General features: G+C 34.1%; 1 protein-coding gene across 1 annotated transcript in view; it reads right to left on the reverse strand.

The window, feature by feature from the left end:
• Nucleotides 1-5,773: 5,773 nt before the first annotated feature.
• LOC150104746 (COMM domain-containing protein 8-like) overlaps nucleotides 5,774-27,917 on the reverse strand; it is a 52,809-nt gene continuing 30,665 nt past the window's right edge. The window contains exons 4-5 of the mRNA XM_090395621.1: nucleotides 26,456-26,611; nucleotides 5,774-6,417 (exon numbers count right to left, since the gene is read on the reverse strand). Coding sequence (XP_090251747.1) covers nucleotides 6,394-6,417; nucleotides 26,456-26,611 — 180 coding nt within the window. The 3' untranslated portion in view covers nucleotides 5,774-6,393. The remainder of the gene's footprint in view (nucleotides 6,418-26,455; nucleotides 26,612-27,917) is intronic.

Genomic DNA, 27,917 nt, shown 5'->3' on the forward strand with positions numbered 1-27,917 from the left:
TTGCTCAAACTGGCAGAAAAACGATAAAAAATATATCAATTTTTCAAGATAATTCTTTACACATGGCAGTCATTCAGTTTCACAAAGCAACATAAAGCCAATGCTTTTTGCATTATGTAGTACTCCAAGTTAGTTACAGGAACAGAAAACAAAATTATTTGATTATACAGAATTCTAAGTTTATTAATGATTTTCTTCACTAGATCTTAAAATAGCAACCACAGCAGATTGCTTCTTCTTGCTAACTCTGATGACTTTTGGTATTGGTACATCAAATTTGTGACGATAATCATCCACATTTTTTTAATCTAATTTTCTTCTTTTTTTTTTTTTTTTTAATGGACTTGTTTTGATTACTATAGTTTTAATACACTTGTAAGAATAAAATTGTGTATGCAATTTAGCATTATTCCAAAACGTTTTACTCAAATTAGTGTATGTGTTTTTGAGTACAGTGAAACCTCGGTTGTCGAACTTAATTCATTCCCGAAGGCTGTTCGGAAACCTAATTGTTCAAAAACTGGAACCATTTTCCCATAAGAATTAATGTAAAATGGATTAATTCGTTCCCGAATGCCATTTTCATATTTGGAAATGATTTCTTTTTTTCATTTCTATCGTGGTTCTAACAACTTTTCTTTTCGCTTTGCTGCTATCACTATTTTTCTGCAGCCCCATGGTGGTTTAATTAATAATTTATGAAAAACAAAACAAAACACAAAGAAAATCAAGAAAGCTCACTGCAAATTCGAGCAGGTGTCTACACTGAACGAAGGCTGCTGCGTAACTGACGCTTTCCCGCCTTACAGCTCAGCACGCGGACCACGTGATTGCTGTTTGCCTGTTTGGGAACCGAATTGTTCGAGAACAGAGGTGTTCAACAACCGAGGTTCCATTGTATATCTTGCTGATGAGAACCAACCAGGCACTGTTCAGGTGTGATAGAGACTAGAATCACATCATGGCAATGAAGCATACAGAGTTTGTATAATTAACCAGTAAACAAATTAACAGAACTGTTAAAATTATACACTATTTCAATTTTTCTGAATTATAATTAAAATTATGAAATTCTATTTCAATTACTTATTTGCCATCACATTTCACAACTGTGAAGCTGTGGTGAAATGTAATTGCAATCAAATTCATTTATTTCAAGAAAAATACAGTGTAGAATTATATTAAGCAGAAGTAGAAAAACAGCAGTAGTATTATATCTACATTTAGTTCTAAACATATTTGCAAAATGAAAATCTTAACTGCATTCAGACAGAGAATAACACATTCAGGGTGGATCAATATGAAATTATGAATTTCTGGTCCAATTAATCACACAAGCGAATAATAAAGCACTGCTATGAACACAATACATCATGGCTGGTTTGATGTTTAGTATTACATAGTAACAAATTGGTCTTATAGCCTTATAACTAATAGTTATCAGACAGTTTATCATGTTTGTCAGCTGTATAAATTCTAACCCATTTGCCTGTTTTTTTGCAGAATGAAAAAACTAAGTTTCTGGGAGGAAACTTTGACCTCTGTATAAGTCTTAGAAAAATTTCTGATTATTGAAATCTATCCAAGAGAATCAGACTGTAATTTCCATGTTCTTTATAAAAACTGGAAAAATCTTAAAAAATGTTGAAGTGATCTGGAGAATGGGTCAAAAATCAGGTGTTCACCACATAAATTGGGAAAGCTGGTAGTGTGCACATTTATTGCTATTCATTACTTATTAATTTATTGTTGGTCATTTTCTTTTTACATCAAATGCATGGTTTGTCAGGTGGTGAAACATGCTTTCATTTAGTTTTATAAAAAGCTTGTATAGATTTCTAACATGTCCAACTTTTATTGTGGAAAAAGTGGTTTTTTTTTTTTTTTTCAGTGGTAAGCAAGTTTAAAGATGAATGAGGTGTATAACTAGCAGCAGTTAGTGCTTCATATAAGATAGATCTCATCCCACCTTAATTTATGTATTAGACCCAAATGTCTATTATAAACTTGTTGAAAGTTTTTCCACTTGGTTATGCTATAAACCACGGGTCAGCAACCGGCGGCCCATAATAGGTTGACCATATTACATGGCATGTGGCTCGTATGTTGAATTATTTAAATAATACATTTTATAATATGAATAATAAATTAAAAATAATTTTATATCTACATTTCGTGATATCGCCGTGCAACTTGGCATGAGTTAACTGTGTGTGTCATCATGAGTGAGGATAACAAAGGCAACTTCATCCGACGAAAACCGAGATTTGGGCGCACTTTTGCAGTCGCGTTCCTGGTCCGTCTTTTAATATAATTTAATAACATCAACTAGTATTTTCAGAGGATATATATTTATTAAAAATAATTTCAAAATGGGTTCAAGAAAACGTAAAATTGCAGATGTAGGAAGAAGGTTTAATGATAAATGGAACAGAAAGTACCTCTTTATTGAAAATGGAGGTATTCTATTTCTATCAATGAAAGACATTATGGACATCGGTGATACTACTGTCAATTACATCCGACACAAAGGTCTGAAACACTGCCAATTTCAAGCATTCTTAATAGAAATAGAATCGAAGTATAAGGACGTTATCTACTACTCAGCTGTTAGATGGTTAAGTAGAGGTGCTGTGCTAAAATCAATTTTTAATTTACACGAAGAAATAGATATTTTCATGAGGAAACATTAAAATACTGTTCACAACTATCAGATAAAAATGGATTATGTCTTTTGCATTTATGGTAGATATTACAACGTACCTTAATGAATTTAATGTAAACCTGTAGGGCCAAGGTAAATTACTAGTCGAACTGTTTTCTGACATAAAAGCTTTTGAAGGGCAAACTATATTTCTAAGCGGAAGAAAATCTACATCATTATATATGTTGCAAATCTGCATCTACAATTGGATGGCAAACACAAAAGGAAACTTTTGTTGGTATTATTGAAGATTTACAAATGGAATTTTCAACAAGATTGGTGGATTTTCATAAAAACAGCATCGAAATATGATTATTTTTGAACCCTTTTAATGTGGACATTGATGACGTATCAAATCAACTACAGATGGAAGTTTTGGAACAGAATGAAACATTGAAGAACGCATTTTCGTTAGAAAATGTTGAAAAATTTTATCGATGCTTAACAAAAAATTTGAAGGATTAATCAGTTTCGCAAAGAAGATGATGGTCGCATTTGGAAGCACACATTTGCAAACAAGCATTTTCTAGCAAGAGTTTTAGAAAAAGTAAATTTTCTTCTCGACTGATTGATGAACATTTGTATGCTTTGAATTAAATTTGCACATCAGATTATAAAGTGAATATAGATAATTTGGCTAAGGTAAAACAAGCACAAAAGGTACATTAAGCAGGGAGACACACATATTGTGATGCATAAACTATATTAGTTTATTTTTATGTGATAATAAGTTTTCAATAAGGTTCATTTTCATACTTGTTTCGTATCTCATACTTTAAATATTTCTGTGTTTTTTAAGACTGATATATTAAAAATTGATAAATGGAGTATTTTTTTCACTCACTATTTGCTCTTAATTAAATGCCTGTGGCCCAATTATTAAAAATAAAAGTTGAATACATGAGTCTGAAAGGTTGCCAACCCCTGCTATAAACTAAAGATACCAAGAAATTATATACAGTCATACCCTGACTTACGCGAATCCGGAGTTACGCGGTTTCATATATGTACGTATTCCCGTCCCGCTTCACGCCTCACCACTAGTCGTATCTTTATTCGCCAGTGTCGCACATGCTGTGAACAAGCACCGACGTGTTTCGCACGGTGTCCATTTATATATGATTTTTATAGTTTACAAACCTTGCAATTGTTTAATGTTATGTTCTTGATAAAAATTTTATCACATAAAAAATAATAATGTCGTCCAAAGGAAGCAAGTCTGATTCTTCTACAGCTAGCAAGAAAAGAAAAACATTGACTTTGGAAACAAAACTCAACATTATTAAGGCAGAATGAAAATTTGTGAGCTAGAAAAGAAGTATGATCTACAGGAATCCACAGTAAGAACAATCATAAAAGAAAGGTTTAGAGATTTTGGAGGACATAGATTCTAATGAGGAATGAATTGTAGCCACAAGGTAAGGAATAAAAAAATCATTAGCTTGCTATGAAGAAATTTTGCGTGACAAGAAAAAGACATCATGCTGTCAGACGAATCTATTAGATTTTATGAAATCATTGACATCAAAATAACTTTCTTTTTTTTATGTACAAAAAACAATTATGATTATATTTCTTAAAAAATATAGGTGTTTTTGTAAACCTTTGGTCCCAATTAACTAACATTTTGTATGCAAAATTATACCCGAGTTACGCGCTTTTTGTTGGTCTCACCTACTGCGTAACTTCGGGGTATGACTGTATTTGGTTTAATTCTTTATCCAAGTGTAAGCAAACAAGTTTGCACCTGAAATATTTTCAGGACTGGAGCAACTTGTATAAAGAAGCCAATGACTTCACATCACTTGCCTTAGTCCCATAATGCAAAGCATATCTCCTTGCAGACATGTATAATGCTATGTATTATGGGAAGGGTCACTACCCAGACCGGTTTCGACATTTATTGAGGTCTCATCAGTGGGAGCCTGATCCAGAGGTAATACTAAGTCCTTAAAAGGACTGGCTTAAAGGGGCAAAGCAAGAATGATTTTCATATTCCCCGTTATCTGTAGAGGACAGTGTAAGGAGAAGGTGTTATTAAGCTGTATAAGGCTCTGATCGTGGCAGGAGGGTAACAGCAATAGCCAAGCCTCAGTTAGAACTTCATTGGCTATGGCATTGCTATCCATTACCCTCCCTGGTACCCATTTTAGTCACCTCATACGACATGCATGAGGGTTGAAGTACTGCAGAAGTCATATTTTCATATACGAGTTGCCAAAAGGTGTGACACCTTATTATTAAAATACTTTGGATTAGAGAAAGTTGTTGGAAGTTTTTCCACTTGGTTGTACTATAAATTAAAGATACCAATAAATTATATACTTAGTTTAATCCTTTATCCAAGTGTAAGCAAACAAGTTTGCACTTGAACTATTTTAAGGACTGGGGCAACTCGTATAAAGAAGTACCACCTTAGTATCACTTCTGGGTCTGGCTCCCACTGATGAGATCCCAATAAATGTCGAAACCGGTCTGGGTAGTGACCCCTCCCATAATGCATAGCATTATACATGTCCGCAAAGAGATGTGCTTTGCATTATGGGATACTAAAGAAAGTGATGTGAAGTCATTAGCTTCTTTATATGAGTTGCCCCAGTCCTGAAAATAGTTCAGGTGCAAACTTGTTTGCTTACACGTGAATAAAGGATTAAACCAAGTATATAATTTCTTGGTATCTTTAATTTATTGTATAATAACCAAGGAACTTGTTTTTTTAATAAATCTCTAATCTGCTAAGTCTTAATGCAGACTCTCTCTAGCTGGTTTGTTATTTTGTAAAGGGAAGAAGAGGGGGAGAAACTATACTAAATTAGAAAAACAATTGAACTTTTTCATTTCAAAGGATGGTAGATTATCAAATGATTTCCAGTGTAAGCTATACTGATATGGTATATTTTAAGCAATGTGTTAAGAAAGTGTATAGTGTGCATAAGAATATATAATGTTTTTTTAAAAAAGCTTGTATTTAAAATGTTTATTGTAAATTTTAGAGTGTAATTTTTACCTGAGCGAAAAAAATAAAATAAAATAAATAAATAAATAAATAAATAAATAAATATATATATATATAGTGAATTTTCAGTAATATTTATTGCACAAATAGTTAAGAACATTTGTCTTTTGTAATGATGTGATACATACATTTTTTAAAGAATATATACATATATAAATATATTTTTTTAGTTAGAGAGAAAAACTATGATGCCTATACAAAAAAATATATGAACATTTATAAAAAATCAGGAGGTATTCTTGTAATATAAGAGATATAGCAACAATGAACTTAAGTAGAAATCAAGAAAATTTTAAATCAAGATTTTTTTTTTTTCCCCTCCAAAAGGAAAGTTGCCGTATATAAGAGATATAGCAACAATGAACTTAAGTAGAAATCAAGAAAATTAAGAAACTACCTTATACATTTTTTTTTTTTTTTATGATTTCTAAGGAAGTCAAATCATCATATTTCTATCAGTTTTTTTTTTTTTTTAAATTATACACCAACCTTTGTTTTCATATCTTCAATTTTATGAGAACCTGGAATGATTAAAATATATACATTATGAATTCCCTATGTAATTAACTAGGCTTTTTTTTAGTGATATCTTCCTTGATTGTTCCTGTAGATGATTATCTAAGGAAGTCAAACCATATTTTTATATATTTAAATTATATGTCAATCTTTGTTTTCATGTCTTCAATTCCATGAGAACCTGAAATGATTAAAAGATACACATCAATTATATGAATGTGATTAAAGAAACAATAGTACATCTACACAGTATATCCACTACACATTCAGCAAGTACCTGTTCTTAATGAAATAGGGCATAAACTTTCAAGAATGAGTTATTAATCTAGTACCAAAGATGAAAGTGTGTTTCTCCACTATAATATTCTGAATATTTGAGATTCCAAATGAATTTTTATTCTCCTTCAAATTTCTGAAGGAAAAAAAAAAGTACAAGTATATTGTATTGGTATCTAACAAATGGTGAGATTTTCAAGCAACATCAATTAAGGTGTTGAATGATTTTGATTAACCAACACGACACCACTATCTTGCTTATTAGAGACTCAGTGATGTGACAACACTTCAGTCTCTAAAGTAGGATTTCCAGTTTGAATAATATATAAACCAGGTTTAACTTGCATAAATCATTATTTATTTATACTAGATGTATTTCCTTGAGATGTTTTCGCTGTCTATATGGCTAACAGCATTTTCAGGCAGTTGCTTAACATTAGTAAAAAAACCGACAAAAAATAAATGTTATCCAACAGCCACTAATAACTACAAATTGAAAAACTCGAATGATAGTTTAATCATGAGTATCATTAGGCATGTTATGCAGTCTCTACATTGCTGTGAGAACTCTATATGATTGCTAGTAATTGAATGCTACACATATTAATGACTTCTAAATGTTGTGAAGGATGATTCCTTGGTTTCTATGTGTGCCTTTTGAACAAATGACCTCAGTGGATGCTTGCCAATTTACAGTGTGGTGTTCTTTGAGGATGTGTGCAACGAGTCTGCTTTTTTTCTTCCCTTTTGTTTTCAACATTGCCCATATGCTCTTTGTTGCAGATTTCAAAACTTCTCCCAGTTTGACCTACATACATCTTTCACAAGAACACAGAATCTTGTATACACCTGGATATTTATAAAATGGAACTTTGTCTTTAGGGGATTTGTAGAACTTTATGCACACCATATAATATTGGAATGATTGGGTTTCTAGATTTCAGTTTAAGGTCTTCTGTAAATTCAAAAGTACTGGAAATCAGATCATTAGTTTTTATATGTGACAACCAAGTGGTGGGATCACGGTCCATTTCTGAATATATGGAAGAGTCAGATAATGTGGAGGCAATACGTTCATAAGACAGACATCCCTCTATATCCAATAGTTGATGGCAGGAGCTCTAACATATCTTCTCTCTATACACTTATCTATTTCTTCAAGACTCATGTCAGAAATACAAACTGCTACTTGAAAAACTCAACACATTTTGTAAAACTTTTTAAAACATTCAAATTTTCCCATCAGGTATATTAGCTAGTTTAGATGTAGTTTCATTATTTAACAACCTCTCTGTGGAGGAATCAATAAATATACTTGAAACCTATTTCCTCTGGATATCATACATCTCTTCCATCATTGCCTAAAATTTTCATTCTTCACTTGGAAAGGAAAATTTATTATTATTATTGTACAGCATCTCCATGGAGGCCAAAGACTCATTGCAGGAGACCCAAACTATCCACATAATATATGATACCTCTCCTTGAACCCATTAATAGACTAAGCACTAACAAATAACTCTGGCAATCTATTCCATTCATTCACAACTTTCCAAGTGAAAAATATAGTCTAGTCCTCATGGTCCTACTAACCACACTTTTACTTAACTTTCAGGAATGACCTCTTGTTCTGCCCCCCCCCCTCTAGCTAAGTGCTGAAACATTTCACCTGCATCACTCCTATATATAAAAAAAAAAAACTTTTAAGTAACTTATGTTTCTATTATACCCCTCTTTTTCACTTATCAACCAACTTCTGCAACCACCCTCGATCTATCCTCATAGGAAATGTTCCACAGAACACTCACCATCTTGGCTGCTTGCCTCTGAATCCTCTCCACCACTTCCTCATCTCCAAGAAACCCCAGAGACCACACCTGAGCACTGTAATCCAGATGTGGACATACCAAGGCCTTATAAAGAGGAATAACTTTCTTATCTCTACTTGTGTGTTCTTCAATAGTCAAATAATCTTATGAGCTACCTTAGCAATATGATATCTAAACTTCGACTCGCTGTCTACTACCACTCCTAAATTCTTCCTCATCATCATCATCAAATTCCTGATGTGTACCCTCAAGAGGTACAGGATATTATGATAGTACTACATGAAAAACATACATCATTACTAACTTCCTATCAATAATTTTCTTCCAAATCAATTTGTTATCTGTCAAGAAGACTCCAACATTATCAGATCTTATATTTCTGTCTTCTAAGGCACTTTTCACTGTATCAATCCGCCTACATCTTGGTCTTCCTCTGGGTCTTTTTCCATCCTACCTGACAGAAAACACTTGTTTTGCTAATCTTTCCCCTCCCATTCTGTTTAAGTGACCATACCAACTAGATTAGCTCTGCTAACAATGTCAAGTTCTTTCCTAATATCCTTATTTTTAATATGATATTGCCACTGATGCCATCTGTTCACACCCCCTAATCTTTCTCAGGACTCTCATATCTGTGATCTCTAGCCGTTGGTCAAGTGTTTTATTTGTAACCAACTCTCAGATCCATAAATTAAAATTGGTTTGAACACTGTCCTAATTTTATTGTCTTTATCTTGTTATTGCTGATTTTCATACTAAATTTATTACAACAGTTATTCAATTTAGTCAGGGAATCTTTCAGACTTGTACTGGATTTATTTAAAAGTATAACATAAGCTGCATAAAGTAAAGAGCTGAGATTAACATCTCCAATTTTGATATCAGGTTTAATACCACTTTCCTTCATAATGTGATCCACGTAGATAAATAACAGAGAGGATAATGTACATCCTTATCTGACACCAGATTCAACATTAACCATCTTCCTGTACTTCCTTCAATTCTAACTGCTGACTTGCAACTCAAATAAAGACTAAGTATTGCTTGACATAATGCCCCATTGACACCATATAACTGTAGCGTATTGAATAGCTTCTCTCTTGGCACCTTTTCATATGCCTTTTCCAGATCTACAAAACTTAAATACAATACAGATCTTTGTTATATTCCCATGCTTTCTCAACTATTTGTTGTAAAGTCAAGATCTGATCCTGACAGTCTCTATTTGGTCTGAATCCAGTTTGTTCTTCACCAAGCTTTTCTTCCACAATTCTTCTCAACCGTTTCTCAAGTATTTTTAGTTTTATTTCCATTTTTATATATGGGTACTATTAACAATATAAACAATATAAACAATACTAAAACTTTAAGTGTATGTTCAATTTATGAACTTACTCTTAAAACTGTGTTTAACAGTAAGTTTACAAATCTGCAGGGATTATTCCAAATTGTTTATGGTCAAATACATGCACAAAATTGTTTGCAATTCTGTTGACATTCAATCAGAAATATAAATAATAGCTTAATAAATAAATAATAACTTTGCTTTTTTCTGTGTAATTAAAAATTAGGTGTTTGATTTCAATTTTTTGGTTTGATCACCCACACTATATGTACCATATAACAGGAATAACCTGAATGATAACAAAATCATTGATTTTAAAATCAAGGTGTAAGTGGAAGACATTATATTGCTAACAAATGACGGAAGTCACTTACATAAAATATTTATATAATGTAGAATTTTTGGCTATGTTTCACAGTCAATTTCAATATAGGAAGATAACCACAAAAAAAGGGAGATCAACAATTAAGCTGAAAGCATGTGATATTATGTGCACTATAGGTTGTAGGAGAATCACTCCATCTGAATTAATAGATATAAGGAAATAAAATTAATAAAGAACGTGAATGATGAGTACAGTTAGGATAAGTTCCCAAAATTGAGACGGTTTAAGGCAATTATTTTTGTTAAGGAATGTCCTTCATAGATTTCTTTATACAGAAGAAAATACTTTTTGTGAAGAAATTTGGTATTGTTCCACTTTTTGGGAGATAAGGCATGTCTTGCTAAACCGGATTTATTGGGCTCCCTAAGTGAAATATATTCTTGATGTTCTTCCAGACGAATCTGTGCAGAACGCCCAGTCTGTCTTGGTGGTTAGTGTATCGTTTCTTCAACCAACAGGTTGAGGGTTTGCATGTGGGCGTCGATGTTTGTGATTGTGCATTCAGGTGGGAGAAGAATCTTATTTCCTGGCATGAAACCTCTGCCCCATTTATTGGAGGTCTGAAGTTTCTTGAAAATGTTCCATGTCAGTTACTAATTATATGAAGAGCCAAAAGCTTCAATTCAGCGACATGAACTTATTTAAGTTAAGGGATATTGCATCCCATATTGTTTCTTACATCATTACAGAACTTACATCCCTTCTATGAGATTTTGCATATTCCTTAACTAAAATAAGTTCATGTCGCCAAATTGAAGCTTTTGGCTCTTCATATAATTAGTAATTCAGTAGGACACCTTCTTGGCAATTCTCATAGAAGGGATGTAAGTTCTGTTCGCTACAAACTTGGTATTAACTAGAATCTACCTACTCACTGATGAGACCTCAATAAGGGTTGAAACCAGTCTGGGTAGTGACCTTCTCTCATAATGTAGAACAGTAATACATCTCCTAGGAGCTAAGTTCACATTATGGGTAAATACCAAGAATAGTGATCGGAGCTTGCTCCACCCTCTCTATGAGTTCCCTCAGTTTGCACTACCAAATGGGTCAGGTGCCATTATCCAGGTATTTGCTTACGCTTGGAATCGGCGAACTTTATATAGTTTCTATATTCGGCATGAAACTTTTCGAGTTTCTTATTCGACTAAGAAACAATATGGGAGGCAATATCCCTTAACTTAAATAAGTTCCATGTCAGTCTTTAGAGAAGGGGTGGATTATGCAAAAAATTAAATATAAAAATATCAAATATATATATACTTGGTTTTACTGCGGGGTGCTTAAGGGTCAAAGCTGTATAACTGAGATGAGACCTCCACATAGCCTTTAAAGGAATGTGGAGAATCAACCAGGGCTTCTGACCTAATGTCCAATCCTCACCTTCTCGTGGTGCACCCTGTTGGTATCTATTTGGATACTGAACGAACGAGGATGGGCTGGCAATTTGGGATTTAGCCGACCAAATTGTATTCTTATTGGTTAAACCAAAATAAAAAATGATGGTACAACATGACAAAATTTCATGCCAGCCGGGGCGTCGCCCGGTTAAACAAGGCCCCCGTTGATTTCGCCAGGGAACCAGGGCGAACAGCGAAAAGTCAGCTACTGGAACAAATCTGAAAACAAACCCCAACTCAACATCACCAGAGTTAAAGATCAGTACTATCAACATAAGAAGCCTGAATGGCAAAGAAATGGAGCTAGCTGAGGAATTAGATAAGTACCAGATCAACATAATAAGGGTGACTGAAACACAAAAGACAAAAACTGGCGAGATCTTTCTGAGCAATAAATACAAAATGTTATATTCAGGCAATGACAATCAAGTGTTGTGACCTGAATAAGCATTAAAAAGGTTTATATTAAATTATTCAGGTCACAACATTAATTCTACTCAGGCAGAGAACATGGAGCATTGGCAATAGAAAAAATAAATTGATTGTGAACACAAGTCAAGATAAAGTTTAAGGAATTGTATAAAATTGTATAAAGTGTTTAAATATAATCTGTATTAAGTGTGGGCCTGAAAATAGAAATCCATGTAAGCTGGCAAAATCCGTTTGGAAAACCAGCCTCTTGCACTGAAATAGTAAAGCCTGTGAGTCAGGGTTCAAAGGTCACTTTTACCGTCCTGCATTATGAAAGTATTAGAAAGGGAAACCTAAGCGTCTTCCAGGAATAGGAGGCAGACACACGTGCAAAAAATTAATAGAGGGAGCTAATGAGATTGACGTGGACACACGTGACCAAGTTGGCGTGTGTTGCAAATATCGAGATGTAACGAGAGGAGAAAATTGAACAAAAAAGCCTTGCATGAAGATTCGAGCCTCTTATGTTTTTTTCCCTGGATTCCTGATCTCTCAGAGTGGTCCTGCTCGTTGTAGGAGGGAAGTCCCTGGCTAGTCGCGGAAGGCACTTAGTTCGTCCGTCGTAGCATTCGTATTGGGCAAAGCTATGTCCGTGTTCTAGGATAGCTGTGATGTTGTCGTACGATGGAGGGATTAAATTGAGCCGTCCATTCAAGGTGACGTTACCGTGCCACCTCCCATGTTTCCCTCGGAGATTCTACTCATATAGATCTATGGAAGATATCCTCCGAAGCGATTACATTTGAAGGCCTTGATGATTAGACAAGGCAGGAAAAAGTTTTAAGAGTTCAAGGACAGAAATGGTAATGTAGACTTTTGAAATACTAATTCCAGTTGTAAGAAGAGAGTGAATTTCCTGTGTGAACGTTTAAATTGGACTGAACTTAAAGAACTGTAAGAGTGGCCTACAACTAGATACGTGTCCGAGACAGTGTTAAGAATTGTTTGCCCAAGAGGCCGAATAGATACAAGATTATGTTAAACTAAGAGTGTAATTGTGCTGATGTGTTTACTGATAGCCACGTGTATCCGAATGGCTTAATGATAATCTGTGAATTGTATTTTATGATTGTATTTAAGGTTATTAAGATTTAGTATGTGTGATAAGAACAAGTTAATTAGAGCTTTTGATCTGAGTTGAGTGCAACCATATTATCCTGTTTTGAAATGTATTATAGTGTATCACCTTAAAGCTAATTCAATTGTTTCATTCATGTACTTGCCTGATCTGCCTATATTATATGAATTCAAAACTACCGCTCATAAAAATAACAACGAACCATGCGGGATAAACCCATGAAAACTAGTGCAATAAGTAAGCCGTGACTGTAAGAAAGAAAAGGACAAGAGAGTGGGAGATAAATTTATGCTTGATCAAATAATCATTAACTCTCTAAAGGGGTCACCCTGAACAAGAATCCTTTCTACATAAGTATTAGCTGGCACAGCATAAATATAAATGTGTTAATACTTATAGGGTGAACTTCAGATTGTTTGTTTAGGACATAGAGAGGCCAATGGGACTGCAAAGCACTGAAAGAGAGAATATTTGATTGTAGAGTTTAAATTATAAGGGATAAATGTGTATAAGTAAGGTACAGTGTTAGACGAGTTTTGAATCTAAGAAAGATAGAATATTGGACTAGTTAAGAAATGGTAGATGAAGGGTAAATAACTAATTATGTAAAGAAAAAGCAAACAAGATAAGAAAAGGGCAAAAACATAAATGACGGAGTCGAGAGGATAGTAAAGACAAAGGATAAGAAAAAGTCACAGCATAAATGGCGCAGCTGGTAGGATAAAGGAAAGATATAAAACAATAGAAGTTAATCTAAACAATTAGAGTACATGTGTATTATAACAAATAAGTAGAGAGATAAATAAAAAAAAAAGTACAACACAAGGAAAAGAAGGAGTAGCCATAGTATTCAACACAAAATACGAGGCTAATCTTCTTAAATCGCAGCCAGTCTCAAGTTGAGTGATGTGGGCAAATATGAGAATGGGGAACTGGACAATGAGACTTATTTGTGCCTATGGTCCCACAGAAGGTTCCACTAAGGTAGAAGTGGAGGAATTTTTTGAGGCTTTAGAAAAAGCAACTGACACAATGAAAAAGGAAAAGTTGGTCCTTGTTGGGGATCTAAATAACAGAGTAGGAAATGATTGTAAGACATACAAAAATATTTTGGGAAAATTTGGAGAAAAGAGCAAAGCTAATAATAATGGCAAATATCTGTTGAATTTCTGCTCAGGACATGGACTGATTATTACTAACACCATGTTCCAACATAAAAATGTGCACAAATTCACATGGAGAGAAGAGGCTAGGAATAAGAAAAGTCTCATTGACTATGTTATTGTTGATAGTCATGTTTTCTCCCTGGTGCAGGACACCAGAGTGTACAGAGGATTTGAAATTGGAAGTGATCACTATTTAGTCTTGAGCAGGATAAAATTGAATTTCATATTGAAAAGAATAACATGTAAGAAAGTTTTAAAGCGAATAAAAGTTAAGCAGCTCTCAGATGTGAACCGTAGACTAAAATACACAAAGATTATTGAAGAAAAAATGAAAGTGTTTGAGAACAGGAATCAAACCTTGGAGATTCAGTGGCAAACTCTGAAGAAAACATTGATTGATTCTGCCAGAGAGGCATGTGGTGAGGTTATCTACAAGGATAAAAAAATCAGAACTCCCTGGTGGACACAGGAAGTTAAAAAGGCAGTGAAGGAAAAGAAGAAAGCATATCAAAAGTTCCTGTCAAATAAGTCAGTTTGTGCTCTTAGAGAATACAGAGACAAATGCAAGATTGCTAAACACTGTGTAAAACTAGCTTAACAAAAGTCATGGGAGGAGTTTGGCAAGAATATAGAAAATAATTATCAAGAAGGTGGCAAAATATTCTGGAGGTTGCTGAAGAAGCTTAGGAATGGAGGAAAGAGTGCTGTAAAAGGAGTTAGAGATGATAAAGGTGACACGAAAATGGGAGAAAAAGATATCCTTGAAGTATGGAGTAATTACTTTGAAAAACTGCTAAATGAAAGAAGCAGTGATGACAGCACAGTGGTAAAAAACACTGACCAGGCATGCAGTCAGGAATACATATCCATACTTGAAGTAGAAAAAGCCATCAAAGGCTTGAAATGTGGAAAGGCAGCAGGGGCAGATGATATTCGACCAGAAATGCTGAAGTATCGTGGTATAAGAGTCTTACAGTGGCTGCACTGCATAGTTCAGAAAGCCTGGACAGAGGGATGAATTCCCGATGATTGGAGTAGAGCTCTCATAGTACCCATATATAAAAAGGGAAATAAAACTGCATGTGAGAATTACAGAGGTATTTTCCTACTGAGTGTTCCTGGCAAGATCTATGCAAGTATACTTGAGAAACGGTTGAGAAGAATTGTGGAAGAAAAGCTTGGTGAAGAACGAGCTGGATTCAGGCCAAATAGAGGCTGTCAGGATCAGATCTTCACTTTACGACAAATAGTTGAGAAAGCATGGGAATATAACAGAGATCTGTATTTAAGTTTTGTCGATTTGGAAAAGGCATATGACAAGGTGCCAAGAGAGAAGCTATTCAATACTACAGTTATATAGTGTCAGTGGGGCATTATATCAAGCATACTTAGTCTTTATTTGAGTTGTAAGTCAGCAGTTAGAATTGAACTAAGTACCGGAAGATGGTTTAATGTTAAATCTGGTGTGAGACAAGGATGTACATTATCTCCTCTGTTATTCATTACCTATATGGATCACATTATGAAGGAAAGTGGTATTAAACATGATATCAAAATTGGAGATGTTAATGTCAGCTCTTTGCTTTATGCGGATGATGTTATACTTCTAAATAAATCTGCTACAAGTCAGCAAGATTCTCTGACTAAATTGAATAGCTGTTGTAATAGATATGGTATGATGGTTAGCAATAAAAAGACAAAGACAATGAAAATAGGCAGAATCATTGAAAATGTCAACTGTGTTGTGAATGGAGAACCTGTGGAACAATTAAAGCATTTCAGCTACTTAGGCACGATTTTTAGTGAAGATGGTAAATTAAATATGGAAATAGACAACAGAATCAGCAAAGCTGGTATGGTGGGAAGTCATTTGAATAAATTCATATGGAATAAGAGAGAAATTAGTCAGAACACTAAATTAGCTGTATACAAGACAGTGTTCAAACCAGTTTTAACTTATGGATCTGAGAGCTGGGTCAGAAGTAAAACACTTGACCAAAGACCGCAGATATGAGAGTCCTGAGAAAGATTATAGGCGTGAACAGATGGCATCAATGGCAATATCATATTAAAAACGAGGATATTAGGAAAGAACTTGATATTGTCAACATCCAGGAATGTGTTAGCAGAGCTCATCTCAGGTGGTATGGTCACTTAAACAGAATGGGCGAAGAAAGATTAGCAAAACAAGTGTTCTCTGACAGGTTGGCAGCAAAACGACCCAGAGGAAGACTAAGATGTAGGTGGATTGATACGGTACAAAGTGCCTTAGACGATAGAAATATAAGATCTGATAATGTTGTAGTCTTGACAAGTAACAGACTGATTTGGAGGAAAATTGTAGATAGGAAGTTAGTAATAATGTAATTTTTTTCATGTAGTACTGTCATATCCTGTACACCCCTTGAGGGTACATGGCAGGAATTTGATGATGATGGTTTTACTGCTGGCCTGGTTGGCCAAGTGGTTAGCATATCTGCTCTCCGGCCAAAGGCTGTGGGTTAGAATCCTGCCATGGGTATGAATGTTTGTGATTGTCTGTGAAAATACTAGCGGTGGCAGCCAGTAGATGGCACAGTTTGCTGTGGTTGGTGGAGGCAGATAGTTGTACAGTGGGTGCCATCCCTGAATAAGTCTTTGGACTCATTGATATTGGAGGTGTCACATAATAATAAAACATAAGCTACTACAACAGCAGAGGATTCCGTAAACTCCAGGATAAGGAAGATATTTGTCTTTTGGAGAGATAAGGTTAGTGTTTAGTTTATGAACTGGACAGAAGAGACTTGTAGGTCAATCTGGCAAAGAAGTCTTGCTATTCTTTCTGAAAGTCGTTTTAACATATGGAAGACACATTTTTTATGTTATTGTATTATTATATACAATAGTACAGTGGTTCCCAAAATGGACAGTACCTCCCCCTTGGGTGTTTGGGAATGATCGGGGGGGGGGGGGGGCAGTAGTGGCCTCATGAGCAAAAGAATTGAATTGAAGTAAGGGGCAGTGAAAGCATAAAGGACAAAAATCAGGTGTTGAAAAAAAAAATTATTTTCCAAGAAAATGTATAAAATGCAAGTTACAGCCAATTGGCATTGAAGATAGACGACAGGTCTTAACAAGCCAAGTGTCGGCGGCTGCTACTTTCAAGTGATCGGGATTTTACCAGTTCAGTATGCATCGTCAGGAATATGTGCATGTTATGACTTGTTCAATGTATAATACTATAAATATGTGAGACATATGAAATTAGTTTTAAATTGTTTTTGAATTGTGTGACAAGCAGTTAGCAATTTGATGTAGTGCATAAAAATTTTCGTACGTATTTGATAACTAGTTGGTGCCTTACTTACATGGATTACACACAAAGCAAATTACCATTGTTCCAATAAAACAGCAGGTTTCACGTGATTATTTTGATACCTTTTCTTGTAAAAATTATTTGGTTTAGGTACATGAGAAATTGCATTCTAGCAATTTTGTAAATTTAACTTTTTTTTACTGATAATATCATGGCTGAACCCAAGAAGAAATGTAGACAATATAATATCAAATATTTGAAATACGGCTTTATTCAGTCGCCTAACAAACAAAACATTGCCAATGTGCCTGATTTGCCAAAAAGATTTTTCAAATGAATCTATGAAGCTTTCAAGACTAGAAAAACATTTGAAAAAATGTTCATGCTGATAAAAAGGATAAGGATTTATCATATTTTCAAGCACTTAAAGAAAAATTTTTGAAACAACCAACATTGGCAAGTATGTTTTCAGCAGCATCCAACCTACATGATGATGAGCTGTGTGCCTCTTACAACATTTCCTTACTGATTGCTAAATTCAGGAAAACCACATAATGTTGGTGAAGAACTAATCCTACCAGCTGTTAGTGAGGCCACACGCACTGTACTGCACAAGTTAGCTTCTGATATTACCAAGAAAATTTCTCTGAACAATAATACAATGCAATGAAGAATTGATGAAATGGCCCAGCATGTTGAATACTCATTATGTGAGTATTTAAAACAACCCAGCTCTCTATACAACTTGATGAGTCTATTTTACAAGGAAATGAAGCCTTACTTTTATGTACGATACATAGAAGAAAAAATTTGCCAAGAATTATTATTTGTTAAAAATTTGCTAACTAAAGGAGAATCGATATTTCATGTACTGGAAGAGTTTTTTAAAGAAAAAGAAATCCCTCTGAATAATATCTTGTCAGTTGCTACTGATGGTTCTCCAGCACTGTTAGGGTGCTATTGAGGTTTTATTTCATATTCCAGAGGCAATGCCAGATGTGTATGCTGTGTGATTCATCATCAACATTTAGTTTCCAAATACCTGAGTGATCGCCTACACACGTCATTACATTATGTAATTACAGCAGTCAACAAAATCAAGTCATTTATTGAATGATAGATTGTTTGGACAACTGTGTATTGAAAACGATGAAGAATTCAATTGCTTGCCTCACTATACATAAGTTCATTTGCTATCAAAGGGTGCCTGTTTGAATCAATTTTATGAACTCTGACTCAGTGCTACAATTTTTAGAAAATATAGATGATTCTTTATGAGCCAACTTGATTAATTTCAAAAGTGACATAGCTTATTTGAATGAGTTGTTTAACAAATTTAATGAAACAAATCTACAGCTCCAAAGAGATGAGCTGAATTTAATAAAAACAAAAGCTGTTATTTCTGTGTTTGTGTCAAAACTTGTCCTGTATAAATGAAACTTATGATGAGGAGAATTCAGCTAGTTTTCAAATCTATCAACAGTGGAAAAATTTGTGATGAAGATGTGCTCAGCTGTTGTCATCACTAAGAGGCTCTCTATTGTGATTTCAACCAACGATTTAAAGATATTCTTGCAATGAAAATACCTGATTGGGTTTTGGACCCGTTTTCAAGTACAAACACAGAATAATCTTTACAATTAAAACAAGAACCGACAGAAATAACAAATGAGGAATTGAAATTAAAATTCAAAAACAAGTACCAACAGTTTTGGTTGCAAAAGCAGATGCCCATACTTTATCCTGGATTGTGGGATGTAGTAAAAAAAAGCTTTTGATTGCATTTCCATCATCATATTTAGTGGAATTAGGGTTCAGTGCAGTCACAAATCTTTAAGCTAAAAAAATAAACCGACTGCAAATAGCTGATCATGGTAATTTAAGAATACTGTTGATAAATATAGAGCCAAATATTAATAAATTGGTAGCAGCATACCAGGCTCATCCTCCTCATTAGGATTGTTTTTAATATTACTGATTGTTATTTACTATTTTATGTGTGATTTTTACATATGTGCAATTTGTTTGTTTTCTTAATTTTAACAGTGTTATTAAATTTTCAGCTCCAACTTGTCCTATATTTACGTGAAATGTATGTTTCTTTTGTTGATTTCAATAAATAGATTTAAAATTTCAATTCCAAAGTGTCTTATTTCCAAACTTCGAAAATCTCTACTAGATGCATAATAAAACACAAATCTGTTTGTTTGTTAAACTCGAGAACTGCTGATCAGATTTTCATACAATTTTCTTTTATGTCAGGTAGAGCTGGTCAGGTCTTAGAAAGTAGTTTCCGGGGGGGATGAAGACATTTTTTTTTTGGAAAAGGGGATGGTAAGCAAAATAAGTTTGAGAACCAGTGCAATAGTATATAGAAAACTAACTCATAGTGCAAATACATTGATTCTAACAAGTGTGATTCTCACGTCATCACACTTGTCAGTAATATGGTGTAATCAAATCTCTAGTCGACAGATCTCATAAAATATGTTCAAATTATTCTCTTCTGAACAAGAAACTGTCTATTTTCAAGAGCAATCTTTAATTCCAATGGTTACAATACAAAAACTTGTTAAGATGAAGGCCATAATCAATAATTATGGCCTTCATCTTAACACTTCAAAAAGAAGTTTCCAGAATTTGTCTTCCATATGTTACATGACCTTCAGAGAAAGGATTCTTTCATTTAAGATTACACAGTGGTCAGCATTCATTGTGAAGAATTTATGGAGACAAACACACATGTTGGAGTAATTCCTTTACTTATAATTAGGAAAATAACACTTGATGTTTTGACGTATATATTGAGGTCATCATCAGGAAAACACATATGCACAGGACATAAGCTACATGACACTACACAAAAGTAAGATAAATCTAAATGCTTTGTTAATCGTTAATTGTACCTTAGCCTTACTCTGGTGAAAAAAAAAAGTACATTTTTATCTCCATAAATTCTTCACAATGAATTTCAGGAAGTATAGCAAGACTTCTTTGACAAATTTACCTACAAGTATCTTTCTGTCCACTTCGTAAATTAAATACCTTCCATATCTCTCTAAAAGACAAATATCCTCCTCTTTCTTATCCTGGAGTTTACAGAATACCCTGTTTTTGCAGTTTTTGTTACTGTGGACAGACTAGTTGTTCTGCACAAATTCATCTTGAACATCAAGAATATATACGCAATTCTCCATGTACATGGTAGATTGGCTCCAGAAAAAACCATGTAAAAAAAAGTATTAACACCACCAAACAATTTTATCAAAAGATGTTTTATTAACTGCTTATATTTTTCTGAATTTCAAATCAGCATCATCAGAGCACAACACAGCTAATGTGACAGCGAGTAAGTGAAACAATAATTGTCTTACAGGCATGAAGTTTATCCTTAGGCAAGTGGATCACCTAAGGATAAACAAAGGATCACTTAATTGCACCCTCTAGCACACCCTGGAGTGTATGAAGTTCCCTCTGACTGTGACTTCGCCTACTATGGGCAAGCAGGAAGATCAGTTAACATCTGCCTGGAAGAACATAAAAAATATATTCACTACTATTACTATGGCAAGACAGGACTAGCAGACCACGTGTTGGATACCCCCTTCACACAGGATTAGATGGAAGAAAAACGAATGTGCTATTTAGAAGCTATTATAGATCTGAAAGATTATTTTTGAGTCAGCCATGGCTTTGAAGAATTCTCCTAACCTAAACAAATATGGTTGCATTAATTTTCCAAAACTTTGGGATACTGTTATTGTAAGAACAACTTCCACATAGCTGTAATGTTTTTTTTTTTGTTTTTTTTAAATACAACATTAGAGGGTGCCAAAATAGGACTTTAGATCTTTTGTCCATTACTGTTTCACTAACTCACTGTCATGTATACTAGATGTGTTGTGCTCTGATGATGCTAATTTGAAATTCAGCGAAATATAAGCAGTTAATAAAACATCTTTTGATAAAATTGTTTGGTGTTGTTAATACTGTTAAAAATAAGTAATGATTAATAACTGTCAAAAAACAAAATTCCACATTTGGGCATTCTAAAACAGGATAGCCAAGTGCATTGTCTATAATCAATAAAACTTTAAAGTCCAGATATTTTTACCATTAAATAGCATTTAACTTCTGGAACAAAACATTGATAGAACCATTCATTAAAAATTTAACACGTTACCAGTGCACTGGTAACGTGTTAAAATCCACATCTTTCATTGCCCGTGGTCTTAGGGATCAATTAACGAGTAATGGTTTTAATATAAGATCTTCTGAAGCATTGCTGCAAAGTAATAGTCACACGATCCTTAGTTGCTTTAAAGCAAATAACAGCTTTTTGTGATTTTGCTATATAATCACAAAATAATAAACTTGTAATAAATTTAGTTTAATCCTTTACCCAAGCGTAGGCAAACAAAGTTTGCACCTGCAGTAGTTCAGGACTGAAACAATTCGTAGCAAAGGTTGACCAAGCTTCATCACTCCTTGTTTCGGTATCTCCCATAATGCAAAGCACATCTCATTATGGATATGTATAATGCTATGCATTAAGGGAAGGGCCACTACCCAGACCGGTTTCGACCTTTATTGAGGTCTCATCAGTGGGAGGAAGACCCAGAAGTGGTGATACTAAGACAGAAGCAGTGGAGAGGTCATATTTACTTATATGAGTTGCCAAAAGGTCTAACACCTTATTATTAATTTACTCTAGATTTAGAGAAATATGTTGGAAGTTTATTTTCCATTTGGTTAGATCATAATAAATTTAGTTTAATCCTTTACCCAAGTGTAGGCAAACAAAGTTTGCACCTGAAGTAGTTCAGGACTGAGGCAACTCATAGCAAAGGTGGACCAAGCTCTCATCACTCATTGTCTCCCATAATGCAAAGCACATCTCCTTGCAGACCCAAAAAAAGGCTGGTTTTATCTGCATTCCAAACTTGATCAGGAGTGTAGTCATCATTTTCATTAATTTTGGTCAATTTTGAAAGAAATTCCCTAGCCACAAGCTCACCTGCAGATGCAGCTTCTCCTTTTATTTTTACATTATGAAGTGCATATCTTTTGAGAAATTTTGTAAGCAAATCTAAGCTAATCTTCTTGAATGGCAGTCAGTCTCAAGTAGAGTAATGTGGGCAAATAGGAGAATGGAGAACTGGACAATGAGAATTATTTGTGCCTATGGTCCCACAGAAGGTTCTACTATGGTAGAAGTGGAGGAATTTTTTGAGGCTTTAGAAAAAGCAACTGACACAATGAAAAATGAAAAGTTGGTCCTTGTTGGGGGATCTAAATAGCAGAGTAGGAAATGATTGTGAGACATACAAAAATATTTTGGAAAAATTTGGAGAAAAGAGCAAAGCTAATAATAATGGCAAATATCTGTTGGATTTCTGCTCAGGACATGGCCTGGTTATTACTAACACCATGTTCCAACATAAAAATGTGCACAAATTCACATGGAGAGAAGAGGCTAGGAATAAGAAAAGTCTCATTGACTATGTTATTGTTGATAGTGATGTTTTCTCCCTGGTACAGGACACCAGAGTGTACAGAGGATTTGAAATTGGAAGTGATCACTATTTAGTCTTGAGCAGGATAAAACTGAATTTCATATTGAAAAGAATAACATGTAAGAAAGTTTAAAGCGAATAAAAGTTGAGCAGCTCTCAGATGTGAACTGTAGACTAAAAGATTATTGAAAAAAAAATGAAAGAGTTTGAGAACAGGAATCAAACTTTGGATATTCACTGGCAAACTCTGAAGGAAACATTGATTGATTCTGCTAGAGAGGCATGTGGTGAGGTTGTCTGTAAGGATAAAAAAATCAGAACTCCCTGGTGGACACAGGAAGTTAAAGAGGCAGTGAAGGAAAAGAAGAAAGCATATCAAAAGTTCCTGTCAAATAAGTCAGCTTGTGCTCTTAGAGAATATAGAGACAAATGCAAGAATGCTAAACTCTGTGTAAAACTAGCTAAACAAAAGTCATGGGAGGACTTTGGCAAGAATATACAAAATAAATATCAAGAAGGTGGCAAAATATTCTGGAGGTTGTTGAAGAAACTTAAGAATAGAGGAAAGAGTGCTGTAAAAGGAATTAGCGATGATAAAGGTGACATGAAAACAGGAGAAAAAGATATCCTTGAAGTATGGAGTAATTACTTTGAAAAACTGCTAAATGAAACAAGCAGTAATGACAGCAGAGTGGTAAAAAACACTGACCAGGCATGCAGTTAGGAATACATATCCATACTTGAAGTAGAAAAAGCCATCAAAGGCTTGAAATGTGGAAAGGCAGCAGAAGTAGATGATATTCGACCAGAAATGTTGAAGTATGGTGGTATAAGAGTCTTACAGTGGCTGCACTGCATAGTTCAGAAAGCCTGGACAGAATGACGAATTCTCGATGATTGGAGCAGAGCTCTCATAGTACCCATACATAAAAAGGGAAATAAAACTGCATGTGAGAATTACAGAGGTATTTTCCTACTGAGTGTTCCTGGCAAGATCTATGCAAGTATACTTGAGAAACGGTTGAGAAGAATTGTGGAAGAAAAGCTTGGTGAAGAACAAGCTGGATTCAGGCCAAATAGAGGCTGTCAGGATCAGATCTTCACTTTACGACAAATAGTCGAGAAAGCATGGGAATATAACAAAGATCTGTATTTAAGTTTTGTCGATTTGGAAAAGGCATATGACAAGGTGCCAAGAGAGAAGCTATTCAATACAATGCAGTTATATGGTGTCAATGGGGCATTATATCAAGCAATACTTAGTCTTTATTTGAGTTGGAAGTCAGCAGTTAGAACTGAAGGAAGTACAGGAAGATGGTTTAATGTTAAATCTGGTGTGAGACAAGGATGTACATTATCTCCTCTGTTATTCATTATCTATATGGATCACATTATGAAGGAAAGTGGTATTAAACATGATATCAAAATTGGAGATGTTAATGTCAGCTCTTTGCTTTATGCGGATGATGTTATACTTCTAAATAAATCCGCTACAAGTCTGCAAGATTCTCTGACTAAATTGAATAGCTGTTGTAATAGATATGGTATGAAGGTCAGCATTAAAAAGACAAAGACAATGAAAATAGGTAGAATTGTTGAAAATGTCAACTGTGTTGTGAACGGAGAACTTGTGGAACAAGTAAAACATTTCAGCTATTTAGGCACGATTTTTACTGAAGATGGTAAATTAAATATAGAAGTAGACAACAGAATCAGCAAAGCTGGTATGGTGGGAAGTCAATTGAATAAATTCATATGGAATAAGAGAGAAATTAGTCGGAACACTAAATTAGCTGTATACAAGACAGTGTTCAAACCAGTTTTAACCTATGGATCTGAGAGCTGGGTCAGAAGTAAAACACTTGACCAAAGACTGGAGACAACAGATATGAGAGTCCTGAGAAAGATTATAGGCGTGAACAGATGGCATCAATGGCAATATCATATCAAAAACGAGAATATTAGGAAAGAACTTGACATTGTCAACATCCAGGAATGTGTTAGCAGAGCTAATCTTAGGTGGTATGGTCACTTAAACAGAATGGGCGTGGAAAGATTAGCAAAACAAGTGTTCTCTGCCAGGTTGGCAGCAAAACAACCCAGAGGAAGAACAAGATATAGGTGGATTGATATGGTACAAAGTGCTTTAGACGATAGAAATATAAGATCTGATAATGTTGGAGTCTTGACAAGTAACAGACTGATTTGGAGGAAAATTGTAGATAGGAAATTAATAATGATGTAATTTTTTTCATGTAGTACTATCATATCCTGTACACCCCCTTGAGGGTACATGGCAGGAATTTGATGATGATGATCATCTATGCTTGCAGAAAACTCAGAATTGTTGTTGGCTCCTTTTCCTGAATCTGTTTGTACAACTGTAATGCTTTCGGTTTGATGACATTTCCATCTGAAGGTTCCTTCTATCCACATCACTAAAGCTTTTTCCATCTTCACTTCTATAATGTTTCTCGTATACAATGATGACTTGGCACCTATTTTTGTTCCAAAAGAACAGATTTTCTAATGGTTTCGTTTTTCTTAATCATTCTCATGGCAGCTTCATTCCATCCAAAATATTTCCTTAAGGATGTATCTCTGTCTAACTGAGATCCAAATTTTAGATTGTTTTAGATTCTTTACATCCTGAAAATAATCAATATTTAATTTTATAAATTTGATATTACGTGTACAAAACTTCAAAATTTAATATATACCTGTATATAACTCAACTGCATGAACAAAACACAAAACGTGTAAACATAATTATAATGGAAATACCCTTAAAAGAACTGAATTCAAACAGAAATTTTAAAAATAAGCACAATTTGATCCGTATTAAATCAAAATATACAGTGTAAAAATAAAATTCCTTTTGTTTTCTAAACTGTGTTATTTTGAAATAGTGCAAAAAAAGCCGTGTAAAAAGACAATTAACTGCATTTCACTTAAGGAATCCAATAAATCCAGTTTAGCAAGCCACAGTTTACCTACAAAACACAGAATTGGAACAATACCCAAGTTCAACAAAAAAAGCTTTGTTTTCTTCTGGAAAAACTACAAAGAAAGCTGTGCAAAAGTAACTTCCATCATTTACAATCTCAACCTTAACAAAAATTATCATCTTAAACTTTATCAATTTTGGGAAGTTATAATAACTAATACTCACCATTCACATGTTTCATAAAATGTAATTAATTATTTAAATTATTTCCTGATATCTATTAATGCAGATGGAGTTATTCTCTTGCAGTCTGTAGCACATGATATCATATGCTTTCAATTTAATTGACAGTCTCTTTTTTTGTGGTTATCTTCCTGTATTGAAAATGGCTATGAAACATAGCTGAAAATTCTACAAATAAACAATTTTTCATTAAGTGACTTGCATCATTAATTAATATTATAATAACAAAATCATAAACTGTGAATGAATTAATTTGCTTGCTTACTTTATGTGCTTCTTCCATAGAATCAATTAAGGTTTTCAACTCTTCTTTGGACATCTCCAGCATAACTAATTTCTGTCCGCCATCTTCTGCTATATCCAAATTTAACGTTAAAAGAGGTTCACGAAGAGTTGCTAACTTGTCACTGGAAAGGGCAAGCTATTAAATATATGTAAGCCAATCAATTATAAAAAACAAAACAAAACAAGATACTAGTGAACAATATTCTATATAAATCAGATTTAGATATTACAGCATTTACCATGTCCTTTTGTGAGCACACAAAAGGACATGAGTGGGGGTGGGGGGGTAGCATGTCACAAACAAATAACTTTGGCATCTTATAAACCTGATAGCTGCTTATGATAGGCTAGTTAATCCTATATGTGTTGTCTGCCATATTTGTAAATTGAGTATGTTTTTCTTGTGAGTTTGACTGTTTTGTGGTAGAAAAAGTCCTAGTTTCTGAGAAGAAAAACTGTGCTAACTCTATTAGATGGCTAACTTACTTTCGCTTGAAAAGCTCTGATAAAGGTTCTTTACATCCTGGGTGGAATTCAAAGGCAGGATTTTTTCAACCAATGGGCATTACTGATACTGAATGATTACAGGAGGCTCCTTTATCATACTCAATAAATGTTACAAATTAGTGTATTTGGGCTTAAATATTGAATGAATCAGCTGATGCCAAGTCTAACGTTTGTATTTGTGATAATGAAGCATAGTAGTGTTCTTCCATTTGAATCTATGGCATAGCTGGTCTGCTAGACACTTGACTGTTCATAATCTTAGCTGTATATGTATTTCTTATGTTCCTCTAGACCAGGGGTCTCCAAACTATGGCCCGCGGGTCAGATGCGGCTCGCGATATGATTTTATCCAGCCCGCCAATTGGACTAATTTTTCAATAAGAATCCACAAAAACAGGGGTGTTGATAGATTTCAAATGCATTAATTAAAATTGTGTTCAAAATATACTCCCGAATAGCAAAAAATAACTGTAACCCAAGTTATGTCTTTCTGACTGTAAAAGGTCGGTTAAAATGGACTAAACGAAAAAAAAAAATTTGAATTTTACAAAATTTTACAAGCAAATTTGAAGAAATTTGTTTGTAAATTTATCTCTATTTTTGGAACAACGTATCTTTGGAAACAAACTTTTTCCCCGAATGAAATATATCAAGTCAAAATACAGGGCAAATTTATCTGATGAACATTTGAAATCGCCACTTGTAATTAGCACTTCAAAATTTGAACCTGAGTTTAATAAGATTTTAAAAACACAAACATGGTTACATCATTCACATTAATGGTTTTATTATAATTTGTGATAAAAATATGAGAATTTGCTGATAGTGTTCGTTGTCATTAATATACGATAATTTAATCTCACATACTCTGTAATCAGTTTGTATCTGCTTTCAATAAAACTCATATATCTAGTTCTAGAGTTTTTTTTACTACG

This window comes from Typopeltis vanoorti, chromosome 7 (assembly GCF_054136105.1).
Source record: "Typopeltis vanoorti isolate ZY-2024b chromosome 7, IOZ_Tvanoo_1.0, whole genome shotgun sequence".
Lineage (NCBI taxonomy): Eukaryota > Metazoa > Arthropoda > Arachnida > Uropygi > Thelyphonidae > Typopeltis > Typopeltis vanoorti.